Consider the following 22,997-nt stretch of genomic DNA (forward strand, 5'->3'; position numbering starts at 1 on the left):
AATAGAATATGCACACCCCATGAGAAGTCCCGTGGCTGGCAGTTGGAGGGGATTTTGCTGCTTCTGTAGGAAGAACAAGGCATGCATTTGTGTTTATTCAAATTCATAGAGCAGCAGACAGATCAGGTCACAAAATATCATCCCAAACTCTAAATGCATATCCATATGGTGGATATGCATTGAAATACATGCAGAGAAAAAAATGCTGAAAGTAGCAACAAGAACTGCAAGTTAAGAAACGATGCAAACGATCACAGCTTGAGGTAAGTTCTCCAGACCACCAGGGGGAAACTAGCATAAACTGGATGCTACGAAAGATTAGCATAAAAAATAACAGTGAGAAGATTAAAAAAACATCCCCATCCCATATATTTCTGGAGTCTCTGAAAAACTCAAGAGGATTTTTTCCACACACAAAATCCCAGGAAATTTCAAACCAAACAGACCCTGAAACAGAGACTAGTTCATCCTAATACCAAACCCCCAGACCTAATCTGAGCAGAGTGGTGTCTGCAGGTCAATGCAGCGAGGAATGCTCTGATCTTTATATTGGAGTAACCAAACAACCTCTCCACAGACGCATGGCTCAACACAGAAGAGCGCCCTCCTCTGGACAAGACTCTGCAGTACACCTACACCTGATGGACCAGAATGTTCCCATTGTGGACAAAGAAGACAGGTGTTTTGAGAGGGGCGTGAAGGAAGCCATCTATTTTAAGAAAGAAAAACCAACCTTAAACAGGGGGGGGGGGGGGGGGGGGGGACTCAGATTTCACCTTTCAAAAAGCTAAAATACAGCGATAGAGTTGATTCCTTCCCACTATTATCGCAACCCCAACCCCTTTACAGGAGAGCACAGGATCTCGCCTCTTCAGCCAGGCCAACAATTCCCTTTAACGACCCCCCTTTCAGAGACATAGACAGGTATGGGGCATTGCAGGCTAACAAAGAAGCCAAACGACCCCCATTCCAAAGGGGCATGCCCGTTCGTTCGGTTTAAGTTGCATGTTTTCTAAACAAAAACTAATTGAAAAAGCTTCCTGGATGAAAAGAGAAACGTCTTCATACTTGGAAACAAATTAGATTGTTTTTAATTTTCTTTTTTTGGGATTAAAAAAAATACATTTACAAATTCCAGTATTTAATAATGAATTGATACATATAATTTACAATTTGCAATTAATTAAATTAAAATATACACTACTGTTCAAAAGTTTGGGGTCACCCAAACAATTTTGTGTTTTTTTCTGAAAAGTCACACTTATTCACCACCATACGTTGTGAAATGAATAGAAAATAGTCAATACATTGACATGGTTAGAAGTAATGATTTGTATTTGAATTAAGATTTTTTGTTTTTACATCAAACCTTGCTTTCGTCAAAGAATCCTCCATTTGCAGCAATTCCAGCATTGCAGACCTTTGGCATTCTAGCTGTTAATTTGTTGAGGTAATCTGGAGAAATTGCCCCCCACGCTTCCAGAAGCAGCTCCCACCAGTTGGATTGGTTGGATGGGCACTTCTAGCGTCCCATACGGTCAAGCTGCTCCCACAGCAGCTCAATGGGGTTCAGATCTGGTGACTGCGCTGGCCACTCCATTACCCATAGAATACCAGCTGTCTGCTTCTGCTCTAAATAGTTCTGCACAATTTGGAGGTGTGTTTAGGGTCATTGTCCTGCTGTAGGATGAAATTGGCTCCAATCAAGCGCTGTCCACTGGGTATGGCATGGCGTTGCAAAATGGAGTAATAGCCTTCCTTATTCAGAATCCCTTTTACCCTGTACAAATCTCCCACCTTACATGCACCAAAGCAACCCCAGACCATCACATGACCTCCACCGTGCTTAACAGATGGCGTCAGGCATTCTTCCAGCATCTTTTCATTTGTTCTGCGTCTCACAAACGTTCTTCCTTGTGATCCAAACACCTCAAACTTGGATTCATCCGTCCACAACACTTTTTTCCAGTCTTCCTCTGTCCAACGTCTGTGTTCCTTTGCCCATCTTAATCTCTTTCTTTTATTGGCTAGTCTTTGATATGGCTTTCTTCTTTGCCCCTCTGCCCTGAAGCCCAGAATCCTGCAGCCGCCTCTTCACTGTAGATGTTGACACTGGTGTTTTGCGGGTTCTATTTAATGAAGATGCCAGTTGGGGACCTGTGAGGCGTCTGTTTCTCAAACTAGAGACTCTAATGTACTTATCGTCTTGCTCAGTTGTGCAACGCGGCCTCCCACTTCTTTTTCTACTCTGGCTAGAGCCTGTTTGTGCTGTCCTCTGAAGGGAGTAGTACACGCCGTTGTAGGAAATCTTCAATTTCTTAGCAATTTCTCGCATGGAGTAGCCTTCATTTCTAAGAACAAGAATAGACTGTGGAGTTTCAGATGAAAGTTCTCTTTTTCTGGCCATTTTGAGCTTTTAATTGACCCCACAAATGTGATGCTCCAGAAACTCAATCTGCTCAAAGGAAGGTGAGTTTTGTAGCTTCTGTAACGAGCTAAACTGTTTTCAGATGTGTGAACATGATTGCACAAGGGTTTTCTAAGCATCAATTAGCCTTCTGAGCCAATGAGCAAACACATTGTACCATTAGAACACTGGAGTGATAGTTGCTGGAAATGGGCCTCTATACACCTATGTAGATATTGCACCAAAAACCAGACATTTGCAGCTAGAATAGTCATTTACCACATTAGCAATGTATAGAGTGTATTTCTTTAAAGTTAAGACTAGTTTAAAGTTATCTTCATTGAAAAGTACAGAGCTTTTCCTTCAAAAATAAGGACATTTCAATGTGACCCAAACTTTTGAATGGTCGTGTATACTTAGAAAAATGCTTTTCATCTTGGATTTCAATTTGCATTAGTTAAATTTTAAATTTTACCCCCCCCCCCCCCATCCAGTCTGACTGAGCTTCACCTGTTTTTAGGCAAAAAAATACATCTAAATGTCCATATGTCATGGTTTTGGTTCTTTGAATTTTCATTGGTTTTATTTTTATTTAGTTTTATTCTAGTTATCTTTGATTGTATTTAAGTTCTCTGTGTTTCCTGTTTACCTTCTGTTTCCCTCTTATGTCAGTCTCCTTCTCCTAGCTCCCTTCTAGACTCCTCTCTTCACACCTGCTCCCATTTAGCCTGGTCTTTGTTTCTCTCTCCCATATATGCACATCCTGCTCAGTCACTGTTTGCTGGTTTGTCATCATTTCTTTGCTCCTTTGTTGTGAGTATTCTTGGTTTTGGGTATTTTTTTTATTTTGTGGATTTATTTTTTAGGATTTTTGCTACTGTTACCCTTTTTGTTTTTAAATCTGCAAGAAACCACCTTCAGCTGTAGTGTCTGCATTTCTGTCCTGTCAAACATCCACTACAAATTGACACCATATGTGCAAAATGCTTGGTTATAAAGGAAAATACCTTCAGCTGTAAGAACGACAGAGATTCATCCCGCAATGGACTCAGGAAGGCAACATAAAAAAAGCATAATGCAATTTCTTTTTTATTTCATAATTGTAAGAAAATGTGGGTCTCATATGAAAACCTAAAAAGTACAAAGCTGTTGTAATGAAACAAAATGCAAGGGAAAAAATTCTCCTATGATCTGAAAAGAATCCAGTCCTCCTTCATTCTGTTATGAATCAGGCAGTCAAATATGCTAGAAAACCTTGCAGTGTAGGAAGATGCTCCTTGGATCGGTTAGCTCGCTGGCTGGCATGTCTCTAGATGAAGTCTGTGTGTTGTTAAATATCAGCGTTCAGTCAGCAATGCTGAGGTTGATGTGAACTTTGGGACATTCATTGCTGAAAAAAGAGGTTTGATGCAAATGTTGCATGACTTTAAGTCATCAGAAGCTGCATCTTGAATAAGCGCCATTAAATATGGAATTTGTTGCAGGATACAGCTGGGATTTTACTATGGCTCCAGAGAGAACGGAGCCAAATGAATAAATTAATAAACTACAGAGAAAGACAATCATTAAAAGGTAAGCAGAAGAAAACAAAAGTTCTTGCAGGAAACGAGGCTAAAATTCAGGCCAGTATAGATGATGGAGGAGAGAGTGGGGAAGTTTTTCAACATATGTGGAGCTCAAATGTCTGCAAAAGAAAAACACAATAACAATACTTATCTTAAGGACTCATTACAAATTACACGTGTTACAATTCCTTCTAAGAGGATTGTTTTAGCATCTGCTTCAAAAATATTTAAACAATTTTCTTTTGTCTTGTTTAGGAGACCAGCGGTGTCATGATTTTACTAAAGTTCAGACCCAAATGCAGAAGACCAAACAGGGAGACCAGGGAAAAGGTTCAACAGGTTTATTAGGAAATTGTGGGGAGTCCAGTGTTGCTCTGAACACTGCTCAACCGGAACTTAAAAGTGAGGGGAAGGCACAGCGATTAGTTCAGGCTCAGTGGGAAATCTGATTCGTAAGCTTGGAGAAGAGGATTTGTTTGCTGACTCACGTTTCCAGAGAAGTTGTTGAATCTTTGACTCCAGTCTTTATGCTGTGGTTCCAGTGTTTGTCTGATTCGGTGGAGGGCGGAACAGGGTTTACCCAGAATGCAGTTGTTTGTAGGAGAACGGAGAAACTGACTGCCACTCAGATTTCCTGCGGTACTTGACCAGGTCGTAGTGGGGAATAATCCCTTTCTCTGTGTGAAGCTCAAACGATCTTTTGGGGAAAGTGGATCCAAACCTCCTGTTTGAACCCCAGCTCAGTTTGAAGCTCAGTTGATCCTTCCAGGGAGAGAAGGTCAGAAATTCCAGTTTGCAGGATGACTTCCTGCCAAGAGGCAAAGACAAAAACAATGTCAAAACTCAAACAAGAACTCAGTTTGACTCAGCAAAACTCAGCTTGGCCAGAGTACCGAAAACTGGCAAACACTCTGGCGTCGAGGTAGTGGCAGTCAGCAGCTTAAGAGCAGTCCGTGTGTGAGGAGGCGGAACAGAACCAGGCGCCTCCTGGTGGATGAAGGGAGACAAACACAGAAACACAAAGACGGGAGTCCTGACAACCGTTAAACAAGAATAAAATACAATGTTTGCTGCTCATTGTAATAACAAAAAAAAAGGGAAGAAACAATTTTAGATTTTCTCTCAAACATCTGATCCTGATTCAGTTTGATTTATAAACGCAGAGTGAAGAAAGAGTGTAGGTTATAGAAAGAAATAGCTAAGAACGTCACGTCAATGGGTTCGCACTTTTTGCTCTAGGCTGAGTGAAATCTACAAAACACTAAAAACTAAATAACAGTAGAAGAACAAATGAGAACACGCTTTGTTTAACGTTTTAATTTTACCCCGAAATTTGAAATCCTAAATCTGTGATTTATGACTTTAAATAATTTATAGCTACATTAAAACATGTTTAAACTATGAAAACATTTTTATGATATTTAAACACTTCTCCAAACTTGCATGATCTGATTAGTCCCTATGGATTAAATAGCGGGCTGCTCAGTGGTGCCTTGCAGCAAGAAGGTTCTGGGTTTGATTCCCGGCCCCGGGGTCTATCTGCATGGAGTCTGCATGTTCTCCCTGAGCATGCGTGGGTTCTCTCCGGGTACTCCGGCTTCCTCCCACAGTCCAAAAACATGACTGTTAGGTTAATTGGCTTCTCTAAATTCTCCTTAGGAGTGAATGTTGTTTGTCCTGTTTGTCTCTCTGTTGCCCAGCGATGGACTGGAGACCTGTCCAGGGTGGACCCCGCCTCTCACAGCTGGAGATAGGCTCCAGCTCCTCTGGGATAAACATTATGGAAAATGGATGGATGGATTATATAGTGAATAAGAAAGTAAATTCTTTAGATTGGGGGTCAGCCATTCAATGAAATACGCAGATTAATCGACCAGTAGAGGGGTAGATTTCTGACCAGAAGCGTGAATGCGTGGATGGAGCATTCAGACATTTAAACAGGGAATTCATCTTTATAGGAAAATCTTGTACCTAAACTAAGGCATAAACCACTGCCTGTCCTCCGCAGTCTTAATGAGGGGGTGAACATTTTTTTCCTGATTCCGAGACGGCGGGTTCACAAGTGTGAGAGAGGGGGCACTGTAGCTGGGGAGATTCATTTAATTAATGATTTCCTCTTTTAATTTATCGCTCATCAGAGGTGCCAGAAAGATCTAAAGAGAAGCGCCATGTCCTGGTCAGACCCTGTAATGCAGTGAAAGGGTGGAGTCGGGGTAAAGAAATATGCAAACCCAGGAGAAGGCCAGTGGCTGGAAGTAGGAGAGGAGTTGCAGGGGAGTTGGCTGCCACTCGGCTAGAGTTTGACTGGGAACGGCCATTTAAAATGCTGCTACTGTAGCAGGAAGGTGATTCTGGATTATTTTTCAGACCCTGGGATGTAAACTGTGTTACAAAAGGAGGAGAAAACGCAGGATAGCCGCTGCTATTTTGAATTTTTATCACCCAATAAGCTCCTGTGACGCTCCTAAGTTATTAGCAACCATGTTTGGGCGAGGTTGCTAAAAACTCCTGCCCTCTGGTTAGTTTAAATCCATATAAACTAATCTGCTTCCCCGTGGGGCATTAGTATCTGAGCTTTAGGGAACAGTTTAGCACACGTAGCCCATAAAGTCCTGAGCCACAGCAGAGTAACTAAAAACCACAACAGCTTGTTGCTTGTTTCATGCATTTGTAAGAAGCTGCTCACTCATACCTATTGAAGCCCTTATTGAAATGAGAAGGCCGGAGATACAGTTTCTTGTCATTTCACCTAATAACACCTGTCGGTTGTTTTTAGCACACTGTGTATTAATTAACCTGCTATATGCTGCTCTGTACAATGTCTTTAAATAAGGCTTCAGATTATGTCCTTCACAGATTTAGGTTTAAAATAACCCGGAATGGAAGTGATGTTCATGTTCACACTATTAGTGTGATAGAAGGAAAACTATTGCAGCAAAGCTCATTGTAAAAGATGCATGTGTAGAAATAGCAATATTTATATATATTTTATCTTTGTTTCATCAAAGCTGGTTTATTTAAACCCATCCCTATATTATATTTTACATTTGTTTTACTGATAATTTTCCATCTGAGACCCCCGCTTTGTAACTCATACCTCAAAATCATTAAAAACAATAAAGAAAATGTCCACTGCTGTGGTTTATTTTCAGTAAATAATCATCATTGATGTTTTTCTCTTTAAACCTGTTGCAGCACATTGATCTGTAGCATCAAGGTATTATATTTGGTAATATATGATCAGTAATGGTAATAGCATCAGGATTTACCATTAGGCAATACTAGGCAGTTGCCTAGGGCCACAAGTTCCTGGGGGCCCAATAAAACTCTGTTTACATGTATGGTTAATACATCTATTCCTTATTAGTGAACATTAATTATGTTTTTGATCAAAATCCTTTGGCTAAAATGCCATCAGAACGCTGATAATATTAAGTGTGTCTCAGCCCCCCCCCTTCAGTGTCCACCATATTGGATCAGTCCATTTGCTGCACATGTTCAGAAAGGTCCAAACAGACAGCAGCAAACAATTTTAAAAAAACCATGCAAAGAGCAGTGTTGCCAACTTAGCGCTTTAGTCGCTATATTTAGTGACTTTTCAGACCCCTCTAGCACTTTGATTTCTAAAAAGCTCCTAGCGCCAAATCTAGAGACTTTTTTCTGCTTCTGAAGACTTTGGCGACAACATATAAAAGCATGGAGTTAGATAGGTCTAAATCTTCACAAATACACATATGTGATTCATAGATGCACAGCACGATTCTTGCAAGCAAAAAAAAATAAAAAATCCACACATGAGGGAAAAGATTCACAAAACGATTGACGCAAGCACACAAGATCCACACTAGAGACTGAAATTTTTTCGGGAATCCCACGGGTCACGGGATTCCCGTGGGATGGGAGTCAGTATTAGTAACGATCACGTGATTGGGACGGTACAGGATTAAACATTAACGGGAGAAGACGGGAGCGGGAGCAAACCAATAGTAACTAAAAAAACTACGATCGATGCCAAAAAATAAAATAAAATAGAAAGAAAAAAAATCCAGTCCTGGCGCCGCCATTTTGTAGTTTTCTTCCTTGAAGCCTACACTATAATGCGAGTCAAAAAAACTACACGACCCAAAAACCAACAGTGCTTCCGCTCTGAGTTTTTCAAAAACAACGATGGGGGGACCAACAGTTACTACAGTTAGAAACAGGAACTTAACTGACCCTTCATAGAAATTCAGATTCAATGTATTGGCAGAAATCTTATTGAAGACAACAAGAAGGGGAGAGGTGCAGGAGCGGGAGTCATTCTGAATGGGAGCGGGATGGGAGTGGGAGTAATTTCACCATGAGTGGGACGGGACAGGATTTAGATTTCTACTCTGGCCCGGGATCGGGACGGGACACCATTTTTTTCTGTGGGAGTGGGACGGGACAGGAGGGAAAATCCACTCCCGTGTCAGTCTCTAATCCACACATGCACAGAACAAGATTCACCAAAGTATTTCAGGAGTATGTGGAATCTGGGGGTAAGTCATCCCAGAGTACTTTCTTGTGATTGGCTTATAGAAGAGAGCTTTGTGATTGCTAAACCATCCCGTTTAAGAAAAATGCATTTGTGTATCGCGGCATGTCAAGGGAGTGTCAAAAATCCACACACAAATGCAGTGAAGGTAAAAGTGAAGTTCATTTTATAATTTTTTTTATGGACCAGACATACTGTGGTGAATCTCTTTCTCTGCACGTGTGGATTTTGTCCTGTGCATGTAAGAAGGACTGGGTTATTTACTTTGGCCTTTTTGGAAACACAGGAAGGAGCAATCAGCTAAGTGAGCTTAGTGCTTGGAAAAAATCTTTCATTCCTTTAGAGACAGCATGAAAAGTCAGCTGAGTACAAAACATAGAGAGGAAAACAAGAAGAAAAGGGACAAGAAGAGAGGGACACAACCTAGAACAGATAATGGATGTCTATTCTATTAACATTTCTCTATCTGGAGAATGGGGCTGTTTTATGTGTTGTCTTCTCCATTCAGAGGGGCCCCCTGCCTGTCTTTGCCTAGGGCCCCACATTTCCTAAATCTGTGGAAACGCCCCTGCTTCTGAAAACAACACAGTCGGCTACTCATGATCATCCCTTACGACTAACTGTTTTCACCAAACTCTATGGCAACATCTTCTACATCCATATTCGAAGGGAAAAGTTGACCCCAAACTTTAACTAATTGATCCCGTCTCACTGAATATTATATTCCTCACAAACATGTCATCCCAGAGACGGAAGCCAGAGAGCTTAAACCAATCAGGTTATCACCTGTCGGAGGATGATGATAGTCTCATTATATCCTCTGCTCTCTGTGTTGATTGAAATGATCATGTGCTTCTATAAAAGAAGTCCAGGAAAATCATTTCCACATTAATATTTTCACTGCCATCCCTTATGCACGCCGAGGTCTCCATCAACTTTAAAAATTGTATTACACGCTTTGGAGCTCGCTATCAAAGTACTGCATTATAAGCCAAACACTGTGGGATTTCTAATGACAGAGGACACAAACCAGCATCTAGATTTGAAGTAGAATGGAACACATTCTATAAATGATGATCTGAAATGTCTTCAGGACTCCAGAAATCCACATTTAGTGGAGCCACATTTCGCTGGATTTACGAAAACCAATGGTGTCATTCAGACGTCTCTTCCAACTCTCTTTTTTTAACAGATTTTTTTTCAGTATTGTTTCATAATTAGCTTCACCCTAAACTAAACTGTAAAGTTTTCTAGAAGTCGTTTCGCCTCTCATCCAAGAGGCTTCATCAGTTCTAACTAGTGGTGGGGGCACTGAGATTAATATACTGGAGGTGGAACAAAGAATCCACTGGATTGACCATGGATGTCACCCAGAGGTTAATAGTTGTTAGGGGGTTCTGATGGGTCCTTAACTCCCTCGTCAGAGTGGTTTCTGTTACATCCCTCATTGAAGTGTGAGTCAGGTGAGGACAGGTGAGAGGTGAATCTTCTGGGTAGTGTTGCACCAATGCCAGTATCGGGCGGTGCCCCGATCCAGCAATAAAACAATGGTATCGATATCAGCGAGTACCATCAAATAGGGCCCTGATACCATTTTGAGAACCAAAAGTTTCTTCAACTATTGTCCCCCATTCCAGGTAGGCAATAAAAAGTTATACCGGATTCACTTTGTTTCAGTCTTTTTCCTGCTTCACAAAGGTAGGCAGCAGCTTGACATGAAGCCATGATGGCAATTATTTTAAATCTAATTAGTCTGCAGTTCTTCATATATACACACGCATCACTTTCAAACAGATGGTATCGGTATTGGCCAATACTGCACAGCCAGGTATCAAAAAAACGGTATTGGCGCCACACTTGTTCTGGGTATTGTTCCTAAAAGGTATTTGTAAGTAGGTGAAAGGTTCTGTCTAAGCCCACCTCCTCTGTTGAGAAATGTTTTTTCCAGGTTAACAAAGATGGCTTCCTTAACCCCTCTCTTAAACCATCCATCTTCCTTGGCCAGAATCTGGACGTTGTTGTCTTCAATCAAGTGTCCCTTATCCTTGAGGTGTAGGTGAACAGCTGAGTCCTGTCCTGAGGAGTTGGTCCTCCTGTGTTGAGCCATGCGCCTTTGTAGAGGTTGCTTGATCTCTCCAATGATCAGCTCTGTGCACTCATCACTTCGCTGAATGGCGTAAACCACGTTGTCGGTCTTTGTTCAGGGCTTCACCTTTGGGGTGAACCAGTTCTTGTCTCAGGGTATTGCTGGGGTTGAAGGGCACAGGGATCCGATGCTGGTTGAAAATCCTCCTGAGACTCCAGCAACATCTGGAATAATGATGTTCCTTCTTCTGTTCTCTTCCTTCTCATTAGACCTCTTCTTGTTGGTTTTTAGAAAAGCCCATCTGGGATAACCAGTTCTTCAGGGCTTTCCTGATATGTCCCCACTTTTCAAACTATTTGCAGAGCGTTTGCACCTCTCTGCTAGCCTGGGTGCCATTCCGAACTTAGTCCCGCCCACAACGTTTGAGGTCGGGAAGTTCGGTCTGGCATTGCTCCATAGTAGCGCGAGTATGCAAGCACAATATCTGGCGGGCCAATCAAATTGTCAGGGCGGGCTTTATACGATGATGGACAGATGATCAACAGTAACGTAATCAACCACGTGACCAAAGCGCGCTTGGGTGACAACAACAATGGCTGCCGCTGGAGAGTTGAGGTGAGTAGATTCTGCTATTAGGTCTGTTCTAGAAGATATCGACAGCAAATTAATTTTAAAAGAGGAACAGAGAAACGCGATCAAGGCTCATCTTCTTATTCTAGGCGTGCAACTGCACGCTTTGATTTTTGTTGACAACAACTATGCCTCGCTTAACTTACGTCACGCACTCTGTTGCTCTTATTGGTTGTAGGTCTATCCAGTTGAGTGCAGAGGCATTTTTTTTCCTGGTTCGTTCGAAACACGCCCCATAATCACAGCTCTATGGAGCAGCATCAGACTCATTCTGACTAGAATTGAGTAGGACTACGTCAGGCTACCTCTCTGCTACCATTTCCTTGGTCTTCAGGATGTTAAAAAAGATCCAAAAAATATTATCCTAAAAGTCAGATCAATACAGAGATGAAATTACACTTTGTTTTTTTTACATGCTGATTCTCGTTTTTTCAACGGTTTTGAACACGAAAATTGATTTTTCCTCATTTTACAATCATCCACATCTTTTTATGCAAAAAAAAACACACAAAAAATCCTGTTAATAATATTCTACAGCTTAAGAATATGCTTCAAGTTAAAGCGGTGTTATTATACCTGCAATTATGTCTGTATTACAACTAGAAACATTACATGAGATAAAAAGCAGGTATAGATCATAGAGCTGCTGTTCTTTTATATAGATCGCCTTTTTAAGTGTGATTTAAAGTCTTCAAAGCAAAGATAAAGATTTTTCAACCTTATTTAGACTGAAAGAAAAGTAAAAAACTTGTATTTTCTTTTGTCTCCACTGCTTGTAGAATGATTAAATTTATCTGAATGTTTAGGAAAGTTCACATTTTGCTTCTCTACTTGTTTTAATTTTATATTCTGGCTCCTTTTCCTGCAGTTTGTCTTCTATGTGTTGCAGGGTATAATACTCACTTGATCCTGTTGATATTGAATCTAATTGTTTTGATCAACTGCATTAATTTAGTTTGGTTTGGGGTGTGGAAGGAATGATTTGGGTCGTTTGTCTGGAAGAGGGGTGTGTTGGCGCCATTATCAAAAGAGTCCACTAGGGGGACTAGTGCGCTCTTCTGCATATTCAGTACAAAAGTGAAAGCGCACTGGTTTCATCCCTGCTGTTTCTTTTTTTACATTTTGTCCTTTTATAAGGTAAGAAATTATATGTAACTCTCAGGAGAATAACATGTAGATAAATGTTAGCCCTGTATGCGTGAATTTGTTTGTATTTAGTTCATAGTGTTTTAAACTTATATGTTAATACTGTTTAGCTAATTAAGCTAGCTCTGTTGCTAATGGCAGTAGGCCTCGTCTTCCGATTAGCAGTTTGATTTGTTTGAATTGTAATTATTACTTGTGATTCTTATAGACTACAAGCAGTGTAATTTGTATGTATTAAGTTCATAGTGTTTTAAATTGATGTGTGAATACTGTTTGGCTAATTAACTTAGCTCTGTTGCTAACGGCAGTTGGCCTGGTCTTCCGTTTGGCAGTTGGATTTGTTTAAATTTTATTATTGCTTGTGACTTTTATATAGTACAAACAGTGTACTCTCTTTTTTCATCATTAAGGATGAGTATTGTAAGAAATTAGATTTCTGTGTTCTGCTCTTCTGTATGTACGGAGACCCACTGATGACATGGTCAAAAAAAAATTTTAATTGTGGCCATGAAGTAGTATTTCGTGCGCACGAAATACTTCTTCGTGGCCACGCATTAGTTTAACGTGCGCACGAAATACTACTTCGTGGCCACGCATTAGTTCAACGTGCGCACGAAATACTTCTTCGTGGCCACGCAATAAGTTTAACGTGCGCACGAAATACTTATTAATAATATTAATATTATTCCTGGACAACTGGGTAAGCAAATCGAGCGCGCCTTCTCTAAGGTCCAGTAGAGAGGAGGATCCTGACGTCTTCTTTTCTGATAGAAATACCGTGTTGTTTACACTTTGTAAACATCCACCGGTAACCGTGATCATTCCCAGGGCCTTGCAGTTGGTCAACAATGAAACCTATCCTGCGTCCAAGTCGTACCTTCGCCGGTAAAGCAACCTGGCTCTCAATATCCTGTTTAAATGTCTCTCGGTAATGACGGTTCCTTGCAATGCCAGGCTTTTCAGAATGTCTTTGTAGCTCATTCCCGGCCTAAAATGAAATTCTATCATACGGCCCCCTTCCATCGGGGAGCTTTAGCCTCTCTAATGCCTCTACCTTAGACCTTAGAGAAGGCGCGCTCGATTTGCTTACCCAGTTGTCCAGGAATTATATTAATATTATTAATAAGCATTTCGTGCGCACATTAAACTTATTGCGTGGCCAAGAAGTAGTATTTCGTGCGCACGTTAAACTAATGCGTGGCCACGAAGTAGTATTTCGTGCGCACGTTATACTTATTGCGTGGCCTCGAAGTAATATTTCGTGCGCACGAAATACTACTTCGTGGCCACAATTAAAAACTTTTTTTGACCATGTCATCAGAGGGGCTCCGTATGTATGTTCCATACAAGAGTAAGTAAAAGCGCACTGGTTTCATCCCTGCTGTTTCTTTTCTTACATTTTGTCCTTTTATAAGGGCTAACATATGTGAACGCTTTTACCTGTGAGGCAGAGACCTGCATAAACACATTAACACCTGCTAGGATAGAACTAAAGTTATCAGAGGCACCACCGCTCAGGTAGATTGAGCCTCGAGCTGCAAAGTATCTGAAGCCTGCGACCCGCAGCCGTTTCCAACCTTTTGTGCCGTTAACTGTGACAAACTGTGCTCTGCTTTTTAAGGTTTAGGTTTTCTTATGATTCAGTCATAATATTAGGACTTTTTACTCGTAATTTTATTACTTTATTCTCATAATGTTATTCTCAAAATAGAAGGAAAAAAAAATCCCTAGCCTGGCCCTAATACTCCGTCATATTCACTAAATAGCGCACCACCGGCGTGACTTTCTGAAAGCCTGGTGGGGACAATCCCCACAAATAATTTCCACTTTTTCCCCCTTTCCGCTAATGTAGCCAAAGGTAGCAGAGTTGGGTGCAGCTATCTGTATTCAGAGCGTTTTGAGTCGTGTTGCAGTATCCCGCCTCTTCTTGGGATCTGTCACTTTGAGACATTTGATTTGCGGTCGCATTTCATTGACGTATAAAGTAGCTACGTGGAGATGGAGAGATACATAGCAGCACTCGGTGAATATTAACCAGCAGCTACTTTGATATTTAAGTAAAAATTAGGGGACGGGTTGGTTAAAAAAATTTGAGATGCCACCGAAAAATCATGGCAACAGATTGTAAGTTTATAAAAGTTAGTACTATAATGTTTCAAATTAATGTATGACATTTTCTATACATTAATGTTTTTGGGCCCTATAATGTGTATTATCAGTGTATTATGGTTATCCTGTATTCTCAACAATAGGAAAGTATTCAATAAATATGTCATGATGTTTTTAAGAGATCTGACCCACATGCAGAAAACCGCTCAGAGAAACCAGAGTAAACAGTTAACAGGTTTATTGAGGAGTTCAAATGAGTTGGATTCAGGGAAACTCAGAGAGCTGGTGAACTGGAACTGGAAGTGAGAAGGGAAGTTCACAGAGGTTAGTTCAGGGTCCGTGGGAACTTTGAACGACGTCTTGCAAAAACAGAGATAAACGGGACTCATGTTTACGGAGAAAGGTTTCTTCCCAGAATCCAGTCGGTGTGGGTTTTTCCGGAGATAGAGGGGCTCGTTGGAGGGCGGACAGGTTTTGGTTTGGTTGGTTCATGAGGAGCAATGGAGCGGACTGCCACTTAGATTTCTAGGAGAACTTGAACGGGACGTATGGAGATTAATCCCCTGCTCAGTGTAAAACTCAAACAATCCTTCCAAGGGGAGAAGGCCAAACATCCATTATGCAGGATGACTTCCTGCCGAAAGGCAAAAGACAAAAATCATGTTAGATTCAAGAAACAAAGACTCAGTTAGACTTAGCTATACTCAGCTTGGCTAGAGTACCCAAAACTGGCAAACACTCTTGCGTCGAGGTAGTGGCAGTCCACCGCTTAAGAAGTCCTCAGTAATGAGCCAACCAGCCGCAGGTGTGCAGGAGGACCAACGAGGACAGGGCACCACCTGGTGGTGGAGGGAGAGAAAAACACCAAAAACACAATCCACACAGACTCGATTCCTAACAAAATATATGTTTGAGGTCATTTTTGGAAAATACAAAAACTTTAATGAAAGCTTTGAGGTTTAGTAACTGTCCCCGCCAACTTTCATCCCTAAGTTACACCCTTGTAGAACAGCAACAAATTCAAAATTCTTTAAAAAAAAATGTAACATCATCAGAGACGAACCCTTGGACAGAGTATAGTGAGAAAGCAGCGTCATATTAAGGAAAGACAACAAGGGTTATTCTGGAGAGTTAAGGGAGATCAACTCTCCAAAATATTGGTGGGCGGTTTTTATACAGGTGATAATCAAAGTGCATTCTGTGTGTTCTACTTCTAGGCACAAAGTTTTGGTGCCTTCTGGACATCGTGCCCATTAAGAATGAGAAGGGAGAGGTGGTTCTGTTCCTCGTGTCCCACAAAGACATAACCGACAAGAAGATGGAGCAGGATCCAGAGCAGGGGCCTGAAACTGGTGAGTAAAAAAATATTGCAACTACTTTTTATACACTTCTGGGCTCCGTTTCATGAAGCAGGTTTACAGAAAGCTCTAAGTTTTCTAAACCTGAAAACAGGGAAACTGGTTTTCCGGTTCATAAAGAGAGTTTAATCAACCTCTGTTTCTGTTGCCATAGTAACATTCCCCCAGAGCTAACCTGGTCAGCAGAAGGTTTTCTTTTGTTTTGTTTTTCCTTACAGCCAAATACTCAGACTTTTGTTGTAGTTTTGTTTAAAAAAAATTGCAAATTAGACACGTTATGTCATGAAGCGAGGACAGAAGGACCCAGTATTCAAGGAGAGACAGTCAGTAGGCAAGTTCAAAACGTTTATTTAATGAAGAACAACACTAAAAGGGGAGCTGCTATGATCTGTGGCACGGCAACTGTCCACTCTTGGACAGTCCAGTCCGAGAGTGTCCCCAGTGCTGCAGTCCCAGAGGTCTTGCAGGAAGCCGATCCTGGTCAGGGATCCAGAACAGACAGAACAGGCAGGATCCAGGCCTCATAGTGCTCCCAGGCAGGTTCAGAGTCCAGCAGAGTCAGGCTTACTTGGATAAAAACTGAACCTCCCTGCGCACAGAGCCAAAAACCCAGAGGACTCAGCAGGTGAACAGTGAACAAGCAGGAGACGAGACAGACACAAAACCCTCCTTCCACTGGCCGCCAGGATCAAGGACAAGAACCTTGGCATCAACATGACAGACAGGCTAACAGAAAAACAAATGATGATCTGGCCCTGAATGCTCAGGCTGAACAGAATATAAACCGAAGGAAACAGGTGAGAGGAATAAATGATAATTGAGGCAGGGAGGAAAAACGACAGGTGAAAGAAATATCCAATTAAGGGAGAGCAAACAGGCCAGATCATGACACGTTAGGCTGAAAAAACGAACAATGCATGTCCAGTAGACAAGGATCTTTTTAAAGAATGGTCGGCACTATTTCACAGAAAATTTTACATCTCAGTTAACAGGTGTTGTACTGAGAATGAGCTCCGCGGTCGCGGGAGCGTCCATCGTTCTAAACTCTCCCACATTGATGAGAGAATGAATAACAGTTAACATATTCTTAATGTTTTCATATTTCTTATGCATGGATGCCCTAAAATGGAGAGTTTTGGTGGGCAGATAAATTCGATGAATACAATTTTTACTTGTATGGAGACTCATTTTAGTCGATGTGCTACAGGCAGTGACCCATAAATATATTCTCTGCTCACTGGATGGCATTTCCCTCTTTTGACATCATTTTTGATAATTTGTTAAAGCTACAGTGTGTAATAATTACAGGGATATACAGTCAGAAATGTAATATATTATACATAACTATGCTATTTATCATCATCTACGAGCTCAGCCTCTTAACCTTAATATTTGCGTTGCCTTAGAATTCGTTATTTATAATTACATAGGAGCGGGTCTCGCAGCCATGGAGGCAGACATCTTTGCGCTACGGCAGCGCAGAGCCAACAAACTAGCGATTGCGAGATCGCCCATTACGCTCGAAAGTAACTAAGGCAAGTTGAGAGAGATTAACTGAGACGGTACTGAACAATAGATGGCAGTATTAAAATTATCTATGTAAACAAACCTCATCACTTGAGAAGGTAGGTGATGCGGACGTCGTGGAAGACATTTTGTCCCGTAACGCTCGCCGTACTGTTGGGGGGGAGAAGCGGTGGGGGGGAGATGTTCATGTTGCTGTGGTCTGCAGTCTGGACGTTAGATGTCGCTGAAAATTACACACTGTAGCTTTAAACTAAGAATCTGGAACCTGCCGAAAAATTCCTCCCCTGCCTATTTTACACAATATTGCCTCCCCGATAAAAAAAAATAAATAAATAAAATCATTATATTGCCTCAGATGCAGGAATCATTATGTCATCATTAAGTATCCAGTTTCTACCCCTGAACAAGTTATTTTTACTCTTTAGTTAAAAACACACATTACATTCAAATTGGTTCATAGTGGTGATTTGGAGCATTTCAAGTGATGACTTTAGCAAACGTCAAAGCTCAATAATATTTTATAACACACATTATGAATCCTGATACATGTGGGGATTAATGTGGAATTTTGAACTGAATCACACCAAATGATCCATCTGTGTACAGAAATACGTTTATTGGCCGAATCTAAAGCAGGCAGCAACACTGAGCAAAGTGTGCAACAAGTTTCCCTGCAACAGCAATGTAGATTAACTATTAACACAGCAGTGGTGTGAACAACCACACTGAGGGTCCCAGAGTGCCGCCAGTTGCAGGATTCTGCAGAGGAGCTTTGGACATCCACAGTAGAGCCAAAACGTCATGATTTTATCAAGAGCTTGGACCCACATGCAGAGAAACCAATTCAGAGAGACCAGGGGAAAAGGTTTAACAGGTTTATTGAAGAGATAATGCAGAATGAAGTGTTGCTCTGAACACTGCTCAACCTGAACTGAAAAGTGAGAGGAAGACACAGCGGTTAGTTCAGGCTCAGTGGGAAATTTGATTTGTGAACTTGAAGAGGAGGATTTGGTTGCCGACTCACATTTCCAGAGAAGTTGTCGACTCTTTGACTCCAGACTGTATGCTGTAGTTCCAGTGTTTGTCTGATTCGGTGGAGGGCGGAACAGGGTTTACCCAGAATGCGGTTGTTTGTAGGGGAACGGAAAAGCTGACTGCCATTCAGATTCCCTGCGGTACTTGAACGTGTTGTAGTGGAGATGAATCCCTTGCTCAGTGTGAAGCTCAAACGATCTCTTAGGGAAAAGTAGATTCAAACTTCCAGTAAAATCCTTAGCTCAGTCCATAGCTCAGTTGATCCTTCCAGGGAGAGAAGGTCCGAAACATCCAGTTTGCAGGATGACTTCCTTCCGAGAGGCAAAGACAAAAAACAAGATCAAGACCCAGGTTGACAAGAACGAGGTAACTATCTGCAGGTGTGTGAGGAGGCGGACCAGAACCAGGCGCCACCTGGTCGAGGAAGGGAGACAAACACAGAAACACAAACACACAGACAGGAATCCTGACAAAACAATATGTTGACGGGACATATGATCATAGGTCCAGGCATACGGTATCTGCTGATCCACTAAAGGCTTTGATATTAAATATGTGGTTATTATCTTCTATATACAGTTGCAGCCATTCGAAATGGGCCTTCCCAGTCAAATGCCAGCCAGATGGCAGCCCACTTCCTTACAACTCCCAGCAAATTGCCCTCAAACTTCCAAGCACTTGAGTGACCCCTGTTCAATGAATTACAGGGTCTGACCAGGAGACCATTCTCTTTAGATCTTCTACTAATGTAGATAAAAGAGAAGACCATGCTGCTGAGCTAGTGGAGGTTGTAAGTAGGGGTGTAAATCACATCCATAATGGCGATTCGATTCAGTATCGATTTCCTGACCCAACGATTCGATTATTTTCGATTCTCAAGAATACACCACGATTCGATTCGATTAATCGATTAATCGGTTAAATTTTTTCTTTATTATTATTATATTTTTTTTTACACCTTACAGGCTAAACAAAGTTTCAAGTTTGAAATAAATCAATGAAAGCTGTAATATCATTATGCATTTTCTTTAGAAACAACAGCAAATAACAGAAGTAGAAAAGTTGCATCAAAAAATACTGCAAAAATACTGCACAATATCAGTGTAATGAGTTCAATGCAATACCTCGGCTCCAAAGAAACTGTCCAACATATTTTTTTAGAATGTAATAAATATACTCAGGAAAGAGAGATGTTGTGTAGAGAGTTGGACAGGAATAAAAATAAACTAGATATAAGGGAATTGTTTCAAAGGTAATCTGGGGATGTAGTTTTTGGGAGTGTTTTTAATTTTCTAAGAAGAACGGGTATTTTAGGGAGAATATAATAGTTTGTCTGGTCCATACTCCATTCTGGAAGGTGGGGGTAATGCACCTATAAGTTGTTTGCCAACCGCCATTAAAAAAAAGAAGAAGAAGAAGGCTCCAGTGTGTCGACGTCAACGCTCCCTTGACAGACGCTCCGCTGCTCCTCTCCCAGATTGTAGCTGACCGCAAACAGTGCAGCAGACAGGAGGCCGGCTTGTTTTGTTTTTATGACCGAAATTGCGGAAAACAACTCGTGAAGTCTGACCCGCTAGAAGAGCGAGGTGCGCGAGAACGCTGGGACCCTTTTTCCAGCTGGATCTCCGCTCTTTTTGGCCCTCATGTCCCTCCGTCGTCGGACTAAACTCGTCCCCACTTCCTCACCGCCTCGGCCGTATCTAGACCCACAGCGTGTAGCTCAGACCACGCTTTAATATTGAGCATAAATCAAAAATGTCTGTGTAAAGCTCACTGCAACACACTGCTGTAAGAGTATAACCAGGAAGCAAGGTAGGAGGGCAAAATAGGTTTAGCGGCACCGCAGCACGGGAGGAAGAATTACGCCCAGGAGCAACTGGATAAAAATAGACCGGAGGAAAAAAAAAAACATGAATCGATTATCTTGCAGACGTATCGATGCATCGGATCGTCGGCTTTTGGATCGATGCATCGATACAAAACGATTATTATTTACATCCCTAGTTGTAAGTCTGTGGGGGGATCCTGGGACATCTCTGTGTCTGCACCCAGGATCCCCCCCAGGTTGCTCTGTGTCACGTGGTCTGGAGCCTGGAAGAGGAGGGGTACGTTCATTGTATTTGTCAAATTAACCTGGGCTCCATCTGGGGAGGTTCTGTAGATAATCGATATGTAAAAGCCTCTTTGCCACTGAAAAAAGCAGATTAACGCGTGTTTTTCAAACATGGATCGACCCGCTAACGATTAGCATCTGGCTCCCTCCCACTGGCAAAAACAGCTGGTTTAACCCCTCTGTCTCCCCCGTTGCTGCGTGTCTGGTGACATCAACATGCTGGGTTAGTGTTGATGATGTCATCAGAGCGACAGAAATCAGGGAAGTAAACAATGGAGGGCATCATGCCAGGGCGTGGTCAGTGTGCTTTATTGTTTCTCTCTATTATCTGTCAGAATCCCTCTCACCAAAGCTGCTCTATGTTTATCGAATGGAAACAGAGTCGTTTCTGCTTGTTAGATCAGAAGCGACTGATGCAGTGTGTTGACGTCCGTACGATGTGTGCAATGTTATCATGTAAGCAGGTCAACCCAGCTCTGGTGTTCCCACAGCATTCCGATCAGAGCGGAGAAGATTTTTACGCGGATCACTTGCCGAGTCGTTTGACCCGGGTAGACACGCGTCAGTGAGCTGTTCCCGCTTTCACTAAAGGCGGATTGTTCCCAGGTTTAAATGAGTTTTTCGGCCAGTGGGAAAGGTGTATAATTTTCTATCAGTTGAACATCTGCAGCTAAAAGAACTTTGATAAAACTGTGATCTATGTGGGTGTCTGTCATTTCTCTGTTTGTACTGTAAATATTGGAATTTCACCAACAACTTTTATCTGGAAACAACCAAAAACATGAAATTTAGGCTATAATTAAAATTTTAAACTTTTAGTGGAGGATTTTCGTGAATTTTTTAAAAGACCCGCCCTCTCCACTTTTAAAAAGAAATGCACATGCACAACCCTGTACACGCTTAAAAGAGGGAGCGCCTATTAAAAGCATGCAAGAGCGTGCATGAGCCCATTGCTAAAAGAGGATTTACAATTTTTCCAGTATGTCAGACTCACCACCATAAGTTAAAATGGGGACCAGCAGGTAGGACGGCCTTAAGTAAATGTATCACCAGAATGATTGAGATCTAGGAGGACCAGTTATTTTGATGATCCACTCGGAAAAAAAAAGAACATCCTCCGATCAAGGATGCTCTGATCAAGATCAGAACATTCATGACAGAATGGTCCAGTATTATTAATCTGTAGCAGGAATTGATGTTTTCATTCACTCTGAATATGGAGAGAAAATGATCACTGGATCTGCAAAGCTGCCATAGAGATAAACCCTAAAAGACTAATTGGAATAATTGCAACAAAAGTTTAACAAAGAATGGAACCAGGTTATCTGGTAGCGAATAAACACTTAGTTGTTTAGAACAATTATGAAATAAATAAATCTTTGTTTTTCAATTTTAATACGATGTACTGCTTTTTGACCCCTAAATAAAATGAATTTTATGTTTTTTATGTGATAAGAATGAAAGGGGACATGAATACTTATCAGTGATCAAAAAGACGCTAATAATCCTCTTATAACTATAGCTACCATTTCTAGGTTAGCAGAGTAATTCTAACTGAGTGCATTTTTATAGTTTTCTCTTTACTGTGTAATCAAAGCAGTTGGTGTTGGACACCTGGTGCAGTAACTGCACCTTGAGGCGCTTTTCTAAAGAAAGTACTTTTCGACAGTATGTAGCCCACAGGCTTTAAAAGGTGAGATATTTTAAAATTTACATATTTTAAAGCTAAAAAAGGCCATATATAGATAAAATATTTAAAAAGCATGAGAAACCTTATCGACTTTATGTCAAACAGGCTAACCCAGCTGCACCACCTTGCAGAGAGTAAACCGCCTGAGGCAGGCAGGATAAAAAGCAGCTGCATTATGATTCTGAAGAATGCAAATTATACCAATGAAACTTTCAATAGCATTTTGAATATGAGACACAGGCTGAGCTGTATGATAAGTATTTGCTGCAGGGGATGAACAGCACTTCGCCCTTCAGCTTCCAGGCTATAAGCAAACATCAATTAACCATCTATTAATCATTTTAACCACTCTTCTCTGACTGTACATCTCGTCCTGATTAAACAAGCAGGTCTGTCAGTTTGAGCTTTTGATGAATGCAGATGATTTCTCTAAATGAAAAGCACACGCCGCACTGTAAACATTCACTCAAGGATAACACACGGCCTCCTCATTTTGAGATGCAGTAACGCCGTCGCTGAGTGAAGACGAGAGCCATACTTCAGCTGCCTACGGAGAATATGTGAGTTAATTAGGAGCAGAGAGGAATCTGTCTGCAACCAAACGTGTCTTACATGCTTCTGTGTTTTAGAACTACCTTCAAAAAGACTTTCTGTGTTATGGACTTTCTAGCTGTCCTGAAAACTCTGTTTAGTCTCCATCCTGGTGTGGATGAGGTGGTGGAAAATATTCTGACCGCTTTGTGGTTGGAAGTTCCAAGATAAATCAATTCAATCCACTTTATTTATATTGTGCCAATTCACAGCACATGTCGTCT

At 41.3% G+C, this 22,997-nt stretch overlaps 1 protein-coding gene across 2 annotated transcripts in view; it reads left to right on the forward strand.

Moving 5' to 3' along the window:
* kcnh3 (potassium voltage-gated channel, subfamily H (eag-related), member 3) overlaps positions 1-22,997 on the forward strand; it is a 138,320-nt gene that overhangs the window by 546 nt on the left and 114,777 nt on the right. For both annotated transcript variants that reach the window (XM_038298480.1, XM_038298481.1), the window contains exon 2: positions 15,677-15,811. In XM_038298480.1, the coding sequence (XP_038154408.1) occupies positions 15,677-15,811 (135 nt within the window). The remainder of the gene's footprint in view (positions 1-15,676; positions 15,812-22,997) is intronic.

This window comes from Cyprinodon tularosa, unplaced genomic scaffold (assembly GCF_016077235.1).
Source record: "Cyprinodon tularosa strain WSP-4 unplaced genomic scaffold, ASM1607723v1 ctg408, whole genome shotgun sequence".
In the NCBI taxonomy this organism is placed as follows: domain Eukaryota; kingdom Metazoa; phylum Chordata; class Actinopteri; order Cyprinodontiformes; family Cyprinodontidae; genus Cyprinodon; species Cyprinodon tularosa.